This window comes from Palaemon carinicauda, chromosome 5, assembly GCF_036898095.1.
Source record: "Palaemon carinicauda isolate YSFRI2023 chromosome 5, ASM3689809v2, whole genome shotgun sequence".
Taxonomy (NCBI): Eukaryota; Metazoa; Arthropoda; class Malacostraca; order Decapoda; family Palaemonidae; genus Palaemon; species Palaemon carinicauda.
Window position 1 is genome coordinate 189371221 of NC_090729.1, and position 10000 is coordinate 189381220.

Below are 10000 nucleotides of genomic sequence, written 5' to 3' on the forward strand. Positions count from 1 at the left end.
AAACATATTCGAAAACGTTTTTTATAGATACGTTTTGAAATATTACGAGGGAAAGGTAAACATATTCGAAAACGTTTATTTTATCATAGATACGATTTGGAATACCGTGAGGAAAAGGTAAAGATATTCGAACAAGGTTTTTTTTATCATAGATATGATTTTAAATATTTTGAGGAAAAGATAAACATTCGAAAAAGTTTCTTTTTTTTTATTACAGATACGATTTTAAACGTAATTAAAAGGTGTACATATTCGAAAGAGTTTTTTTTATTATAGATACGATTTGAAATATCTTGAGGAAAAGTTAAATACATACGTTTTTTTTAATAAAAACTATTTTAATTAAGGAGATGAACTTACTTGCATTTTCATCTTGTGCTTTCCCTCCAGCAATGAAGACAAAAATCAAGATGAATTCTATGCAGATTCTCACTATTTGACCTGAAATGAAGGAAATGTTTATTCGAACTATTGATAGAATAGATTTCGAAGAAAAAATTGTTAGAAAAGATTTCGAAGAAAAAAATGTTAGAATAGATTTCGAAAAAAAAAATTGTTAGAATAGATTTCGAAAAAAAAATTGTTAGAATAGATTTCGAACAAAAAATTGTTAGAATAGATTTCGAAGAAAAAATTGTTAGAATAGATTTCGAACAAAAAATTGTTAGAATAGATTTCGAAGAAAAAATTGTTAGAATCGATTTCGAACCAAAAATTGTTAGAATAGATTTCGAACCAAAAATTGTTAGAATCGATTTCGAACCAAAAATTGTTAGAATCGATTTCGAACCAAAAATTGTTAGAATAGATTTCGAACAAAAAATTGTTAGGTTTCGAACAAACAATTGTTAGAATAGATTTCGAACAAAAAATTGTTAAAATAGCTTTCGAACAAACAATTGTTAGAATCGATTTCGAAGGAAAAATTGTTGAAATAGATTTCGAACAAAAAATTGTTAGAATAGATTTCGAACAAAAAATTGTTAGAATAGATTTCAAACATAACTGAACTTAAAACACGAACATCTATGTGACTATCTGATGAGAAAAGATGAATTATTAATATTTTGAAAGTTCAGAAGTTCAAACTTGAAGAAATTGTTTTCATGTTGAACAGGCTGACGCAAGTCTCTCTTCATAGGTTATATATGACAGATTTATTTCAACTTTGTTACTGATCTTGAAGATATTTTTTTTATTCGTTCTGATATAGTTTATTTTTTCCTTTCCTCACTGGGCTATTTTCCTTGATGGTGTCCTAGGGCTTGTAACATCCTGCTTTTCCAATTTGACTTGTAGCTAGGCTAAAAAGAATAATGACTAGAGGGGTACTCCGTAGAGCGTAGACCTCCGCCGCGGCAGCTTATTTCTCGACCTTGACCTTTGACCTTAGCATGTATTAATTAGGGTGAATTTTCATACACTCAACCAAGTTTGAAGTCTGTGTGGCAACGATGTCCAAACTAACGGCTGATTACGTGAATTGAACATTTTCCTTTACCGTGAACTTGACCTTTGACCTTGACCTTACAAAATTTAATAATTTCAAGCCTTTTACGTAAGTTTATCCCTGCAAGTTTCATTTCTCTACGATTGAAATTGTGGCCAGGAAGCTGTTCACAAACAAACACACACACACAACCAAACAGGGGCGAAAACATAACCTCCTTCCAATTTCGTTGGCGGAGGTAATGATAATAATTATGATAATGATAAACTGTCGTGATAAAAACTGTAACTAATAAATTTATTTTCATGTTCACTAAGTAGCATGAAACCTTGATTAGATTAATTTTTATATTTTGTTTAATCAATTAGAAATACAAAGAAAAAATAAAATAAATATTGTTCTAACATGATTTGAATTATTTTAATTTCTTCTGCATCTAGGCACATGAAACATTGAATAGCCTAATTTTTTTTTTTTTTTTTCTTAATCAAGATATAAAGAAACTAAATGGACACTCTGTAGTGTGCAGCCCTCCGCCTAGGAATCTTATTTCTCGTTGTCGTTGATTTTCATACACTTAAATATGAACCAAGTTTGAAGTCTGTAACAAGGATGTCCAAACTTATGGCTGATTACGTGATATGGACGTTTTATTATTATTATTATTATTATTATTATTATTATTATTATTATTATTATTACTTGCTAAGCTACAACCCTAGTTGGAAAAGCAGGATGCTGTAAACCCAGGGGCTCCAACAGGGAAAATAGCCCAGTGAGGTAAGGAAACAAGGAAAAATAGAATTTTCCAAGAACAGTTACATTAAAATATATATATAAACTATAAAAACTTTATCAAAACAATTTTGACCTTTTAAAAATTTAATATTTTTTAGTTCTTCATAAAAGCTTAAAATCCCTGCGACTTTCATTACTCTACGATTAAAATTGTGGCCAGGAAGCTGTTCACACACAATCAGGGGGTACAACTTAACCTCCTTCCAACTTCATTGATATTCTTTGAATTCTAACAATGAGAGTAGCAAACAATTATTTTTATTCACAAAGAACTGGACGAGTAGAATATATTCTGTAAGTAAGACCCAAAGGGAGACCTTTAACTTGCATTCTTGTCAGCGGTCACTTGATTGAATTCGAAATGAATGACACCTTTATTCCCTAACCAATAAGGTCTAGATTATCATATTGATTCTATGGGACAGAAGGCGAGTATACAATAGAAGTTATTGGATGATCAGTTTCATGGTTTTATTTCAGTTAGGTTGTGATTTTTTTGACGGGTCGAATACACTAGTAGTATCATAATCATTCACTTTGGATGATTTGTAAATTGTATGAACATAATTCCTGGACTGTTCACGATATAGTTTATACACGAAATATTTATTTTAATGATAGTGTTCTTAAAATATTTAATTTTAATGATAGTGTTCTTAAAATATTTAATTTTAATGATAGTGTTCTTAAAATATTTAATTTCAATGATAGTGTTCTTAAAATATTTAATTTTAATTGCGAATTACTTCACTTATTTCCTTGTTTCCTTTCCTCATTGGGCTATTTTCCCCGTTGGAGCCTCTGGGCTTATAGCATTCTGCTTTTCCAACTAGGGTTGTAGCTTAGCAAGTAATAATAATAATAATAATAATAATAATAATAATAATAATAATAATAGTTGGGAAAATAAAATAAGACCATTAAAGTGAAACCAAAAAAAAAAAAAGTAGAAATCTGGAAAATGACAAAACCGTAAGAATTAATAGATATCTGATTTGTTGATACGTAAAAGTATGTCCTTCGATAAAGTTTATGGAATTGAAATATATAACTAATTTGAAAAAAAAATAAGGTTAACTAAATTCCCTCCCTAGAGTCAAAATACACACACACGTGTACACACACACACTCACACACACACACACACACACACACACACACACACACACACATATATATATATATATATATATATATATATATATATATATATATATATATATATATATATATAAAATAACCCACAATGTATGAAAAATAGAAGTTTATTTATCTTTCGAAGTGACCATCTCCCTGCCTATTCTGAAGAGGAAGGGAGATGGTCCCTTCGAAAGCTAAATAAACCTATTTTTCATACATTTTGGGTTATATTATTTATCATAAATACACGGAAAATTGTGTATTTTAATGTATATATATATATATATATATATATATATATATATATATATATATATATATATATATATATATATATATATATATATATATATATATATATATATATATATATTCTCCTCCTACGCCTATTGACGCAAAAGGCCTTAATTAGATTTCGTGTATGTGTATATATGTATACTGTAGAATCACATTGCGGTACCCTATGCTTTAAGAAATACAATGCACGCAACCTGACATCACTCTGTCGTTTACCGCTAAGCTTACCCATATCAACAGGTGCAAAACAGGAAAAATTTGCCAAAGAAACCAGCCAAGATGTAAAAGGCAGATTGTTCTTTCTCGCACAAGCCTTAGCTACCACTCTTGATTATCCCTATTATCCTTTTTCTATATCCAAACTAAACTCCTTCGCCTTCCACAAATCGAGGAAACACCAGACTACACTACGACCTGGACAAGAGGAGTCTGCTCTCTCAAAAATCAAGGCCATGTGTTGAATAGATAATCACTTATTTTCTTTTTTTTATTCATTTCTAACCTACTTCAACTAGATATTTTCTGAAGTATCTCTACAAATAGTTGTTTTGATACTTGAAGGTATAACTTATTGCGCTAGTTATTCCATGTGATGTAACATTTGCAAGGCTTACAGCCTTCCAGAATATAATACCTGGCAACTCAGCTAGCTCACAACGGGTTGACCCTGTCCGTTGAATCCTGTTACATCTGGTTTCCTCTTTTATTTTCAATTTTGATGCTATTAATTTATTATCAATCATTTTCTAATTTCTTATTTAGATATTTGGTAATGGCATTCGTTGCTAAATTGCCTGTATTCGTAAAGAAAGCTTTGTTGATGATAAAATGTAAATGTATTTATTTCCGGGTTTTGTCTGAATGCCAAAAGTCAAAGCAACCTCGGGGGTTTAAACCAGGAAATTGTAACCCCCGAGGAACTTGTGTGGTGAGCTAGTGCTTGGAATGGATTATGGGATTTGTATATATTAAATTTACCCATTGATTGAGAATATTATTATTATTATTATTATTATTATTATTATTATTATTATTATTATTATTATTATTATTATTTGTGAATCAGTCTACAGTGACTGGTGGTTTTATAGTGTAGGGTTCTTGGTTACATCCAGCTTCCTTAGGAATCCATCACTTTCCTAACTATACTGTATGTGCTGTTTCAAGTAACACACTCTTCTGCACAAGTCCTGGGACTATATAAATACATACATATACCAAGGCGCTTCCCCCAATTTTTGGAGGGTAGCCGACATCAAACAAATGAAACAAAAATGGGACCTCTCCTCTCTACGTTCCTCCCAGCCTGACAAGGGACTCAACCGAGTTCGGCTGGTACTGCTAGGGTGCCACATCCCACCCTCCCCCGTTATCCACCACATATGAAGAATCATAACGCTGAATCCCCTAGAGAATAGTAAATGTATATATAAGGCAAATATCTAAATCTTATGTATGTAGACTGCATTATCAATGCATCCCAGTCTATCAACTGTTATTACTAAGTGTTTTGTTCCACAGGTTATGTGTAAATGTTAAGACGGATCCCCTACACTTTGCAACAGTATTTGAAAAAAATAAGGATAAACAGGACAGCAGTACTTTGCCTCAAAAGGTATTTAGTAAATTACTTCTTTTTACATGCATCCCTACAAAAGATTAGATTAGCTTTTTTTTCCATTCTATGTTTTTGGCATACATTCTTTCAAAAGAATTATATTATATTATCTTGCACTCGAATAGGTTTTTTTTTTTTGCCATTCTATGTTTTCGGCATACATTCCTTCAAAAAATTAGATTATATTGTTTCGCCATCAAATAGTTCATCAGTATTACTTTGCAATTTTCTTCACGATCTAAATTATTTGGAGTTTCTTATTGTCAAGGTTTACCAATTTGTCGTTTTTTTATATATAGTTTTTTTTGTTTATATGTCAATCTGTCAAATCATCATTAATTTCATTTTCTTGGGTATGAGAGACAATTGGATATATTATTTCTTTAAAAACATATTTAGATAATTAATAAAAATTGCAATTTTAAATAAAGAATATGTAAAAACAAATGATTCATGTAGATATTATTATTATTATTATTATTATTATTATTATTATTATTATTATTATTATTATTATTACTTGCTAAGCTACAACCCTAGTTGGAAAAGCAAGATGCTATAAGGCCAGGGGCCCCAACAGGGAAAATAGCCCTAGTGAGGAAAGGGAACAAGGAAAAATAAAATACTTTAGGAACAGTAACATTTAAACATTTCCTATATAAACTATGAAAACTTTAACAAAACAAGAGGAAGAGAAATGAGATAGAATAGTGTGTCCGAGTGTACCCTCAAGCAAGAGAACTCTAACCAATGACAGTGGAAGACCATGGTACAGGGGCTATGGCACTACCCAAGACTAGAGAACAATGGTTTGATTTTAGAGTGTCCTCCTAGAAGAGCTGCTTACCATAGCTAAAGAGTCTCTTCTACCCTTACCAAGAGGAAAGTAGCTACTGGATTATTACAGTGCAGTAGTTAACCCCTTGGGTGAATAAAAAGATATACGATAATGTATATGTGTGATAAAATGTATGATTGTAAATGTATGTTAAAAATGATCTGAATGATAGATGAATATTTACTAGATTCTCATAATTCAAGGAAACAGAAATAAGGCTCCAAATAAAGCTTTTTCATTATATTTATGTCATCAACATCCGCAAAATTGCAGAAGATTTAACAAAAACTTAAATATCATAACATCGAAAACATTCATTCAAAGAAATTACTATTTTCTAGCTAGAGTTAAATGTTAAGTAAAAGGAAAAAATTTGCAGATAACATTGAAAATATTCATTCAAGAGAAATTACTATTTACTAGCTAAATAAATGTTAAGTGAAAGGACAAAATTTGCCGATAACATCGAAAATATTCATTGAAAAAAAAATGCCATTCTTAGCTAGAGTTGAATGTTAAGTAAAAGGACAAAATTTGCAGATAACATGGAGAATATTCATTAAAAAAAGTTACCATTCACAGCTAGAGTTAAATGTTAACTAAAAGGACAAAATTTGCAGATAACAAGGAAAATATTAATTGAAAAAAATTACCATTCTTAGAGTTAAATGTTAACAAAAAAGACAAAATTTTCCATTAATAATAGTAAAAAGATTCACGACAGACGTAATTTTGATTTCTTCAAGGTCTTCATTCTTCATTCCACTGACGAAATACATCTAAATAGATCTTGGTAAACGTAGAAAAATACTAAATGAGGATTTCTGTCTCCTCAAGGACAGCACTTGCAAGGTTTAGAGCAGGTCTTAGCGCAGTCTTCCTTTGAGGAGCAGTGGCACTTGGAGGCACCTGTGGAGGAGGGAAAGGTCAGTGTCAAAGAAATATCCTTTAGGAACTGGAGGGAAAGGTCAGAGTAAAAGAAATATCCTTTAGGAACTGGAGGGAAAGGTCAGTGTCAAAGAAATATCCTTTAGGAACTGGAGGGAGAGGTCAGTGTCAAAGAAATATCCTTTAGGAACTGGAGGGAAAGGTCAGTGTCAAAGAAATATCCTTTAGGAACTGGAGGGAGAGGTCAGTGTCAAAGAAATATCCTTTAGGAACTGGAGGGAAAGGTCAGTGTCAAAGAAATATCCTTTAGGAACTTAGAAATTTGATGGTTATGATAATTAGTCTTATTATTGGGTAGAGAGAATAAATTTAAACGTTTATAGTATTTATGAGAGAGAGAGAGAGAGAGAGAGAGAGAGAGAGAGAGAGAGAGAGAGAGAGAGAGAGAGAGAGAGAGAGAGAGAGAGAATATATGCCTAAAATCCCACGTTAAATAGCACGACACCACTATTTACTCTCGTATCTATTCTTGGGTAGAGAGAGAGAGAGAGAGAGAGAGAGAGAGAGAGAGTTAGAGTTTTATTACAAAGTAAATGAAAAAAGAGAGACACTTACATTTCTCACAGGGATCACATTTACAGGAAGTGCACTGGCATCCTGTTTTGCAGCCTCCAGTAGCGCAATCGCATTTGCCATCTGTAATGAATAATAACCATTATTCTCTAGTCTTGGGTAGTGCCATAGCTTTTGTACCACGGTATTTCACTGTCTTGGGTTAGAGTTCTCTTGCTTGAGTGTACACTCGAACATACTATTCTATCTTATCTCTTTCTCTTGTTTTAGTTAAAGTTTTTATAGTTTTTATAGGAGATGCTTATTTTAATATTGTTACTCTTCTTAAAATATTCTATTTTCCTTTTTTCCTTTCCTAACTGGGCTATTTTCCCTGTTGGAGCCTATGGGCTTGTAGCATCCTGCTTTTCCAACTAGGGTTGAAGCATAGCTAGTGATAATAATAATAATAATAATAATAATCATCATCGATTAACAACAACAATATTAATCTTTCGGGACTTAAAAATTTTGCGGGCTATCAAACAAAGGAAGAGAAGAGGACCTTCCCTCACTCCGCTTCTCCCAGCCTGACGAGGGATTCAGCCGAGTTTTGCTGGTACTGCTAGCATATTAATCATATTAATATTTACATTAGTTTTGTAACATACGAACGACTAGATAAAGTTTTTTTCTTATATAGTCAGTTATCAAAGTTCTGGTTAATTCAGGGAATTTTGATGATGATTTATAAGGTGGTTAATAGTACGTCTGTGCTATAGAAGATGTCCTTTATTTGTAATATACTTGAAATTTATGGGAAAATAGATAAATTGATAATGATAACAATCGATCAACAACAACAATATTAATCGTGTAAATAGTAATAATTCTATTAGTTAACATACGAGCATCTATAGTCCATTTCTTTTAGCGAGTCATATTTGCACCGACTTGCAGCGGTGCCCTTTTAGCTCGGAAAAGTTTCCTGATCGCTGATTGGTTGGACAAGATAATTCTAACCAATCAGGTAGCAGGAAACTTTTCCGAGCTAAAAGGGTACCGTTGCGAGTCGGTGTAAATATGACTCGCTAAAAGAAATGGACTATAGATATTATTTTGTTTTTTTAAATAGTCAATTATTAATATTTAATTCATAGAATTTTAATTATAAAGGTATAAGGTGGTTAAAGGGACTTCTATGCTATAGAAGATGTTCGTATTTTGTAATCTAACTGAAATATATTGGAACATAGATTATTGTTCATAGAAGCTTGAGATGTTGTTTTAACAATATATTGCCGAGAAGTTATAGTTATTATCGTGTTGTAGAAGTTGTTTTTTAGTATCTTACGATGTCATACAGAGTCTGTCAATCAAAATGTTCATCTGTGGAATATCACAGACCTGATGAACAAATGAACAAGATAACTGTTGGGTTCGAGCATATTGTTTAAAAAAAAAACTGCATTAGTTAAAAAGCTACGTTTTCCTTCTATACAAAATGAGAGAAAATGCGTTTCTAAGTTTTGTTAGAAGAATCTGAGGAAGCTTATGGAAGTTTAATGAAATTACATAGAGTAATATTGATATGATTTTTGAACGGAAGAAAATTTTAGTATATGATATATCCGTCATTATGAAAAGGAATATTTGGAGAAAGTTAATCTAATATAATATTAAAAGAGACTTTTTTTTTCGATATACTACCCGCCTTTACAAAATTTTTGATTCAGGATAATTTAATATAAAGAATTAATTTTCTTGATATAGCACCCACCTTTACAAAATATTTAGAGCAGGATAATATAACATTAAAAATTGATTTTGTTGATATACTACACACCTTCACTAATATTTGGAGCAAGATAATATATAACATAAAAAAAATTATTTTGTTGATATACTACTCAGCTTTACAAAATATTTGGAGCAGGATAATATAAAAAAAAATTGATTTTGTTAATATACTACCCACCTTTACAAAATTACAAAATATTTAGAGTAGGATAATTTAATATAACATAAAATAGTGGATTTTGTTAATATACTACCCACCTTTACAAAAATACCAAATATTTGGAGCAAGTTAATATACAACATAAAAAAATATTTTGTTAATATACTACCCACCTTTACAAAATTACAAAATATTTGGAGCAAGTTAATATGATATAACATAAAAAAAACTTATTTTCTCGATGTATGCTCACCTTGTTAAGCTACAACACTAGTTGGAAAAGCAGGATGCTATAAGCCCAAGGGCTCTAACAGGGAAAATAGCTCAGTGAGGAAAGGAATAATTTAATATAACATAAAAAAGTGGATTTTGTTAATATACAAAATTACAAAATTACCAAATATTTGGAGCAAGTTAATATGATATAACATAAAGAAAACTTATTTTCTCGATGTATGC

At 30.9% G+C, this 10000-nt stretch overlaps 1 protein-coding gene and 1 pseudogene across 1 annotated transcript in view; both read right to left on the reverse strand.

Annotated features, from left to right (window-relative positions):
• LOC137640737 (CLIP domain-containing serine protease B4-like) overlaps positions 1-4091 on the reverse strand; it is a 22878-nt pseudogene extending 18787 nt beyond the window's left edge.
• Positions 4092-6366: 2275 nt separating this feature from the next.
• LOC137641686 (metallothionein-1-like) overlaps positions 6367-10000 on the reverse strand; it is a 3784-nt gene continuing 150 nt past the window's right edge. Inside the window, exons 2-3 of the mRNA XM_068374476.1 lie at positions 7645-7725; positions 6367-7050 (exon numbers count right to left, since the gene is read on the reverse strand). Of these exons, the coding sequence (XP_068230577.1) occupies positions 6974-7050; positions 7645-7725 (158 nt within the window). The 3' untranslated portion in view covers positions 6367-6973. The remainder of the gene's footprint in view (positions 7051-7644; positions 7726-10000) is intronic.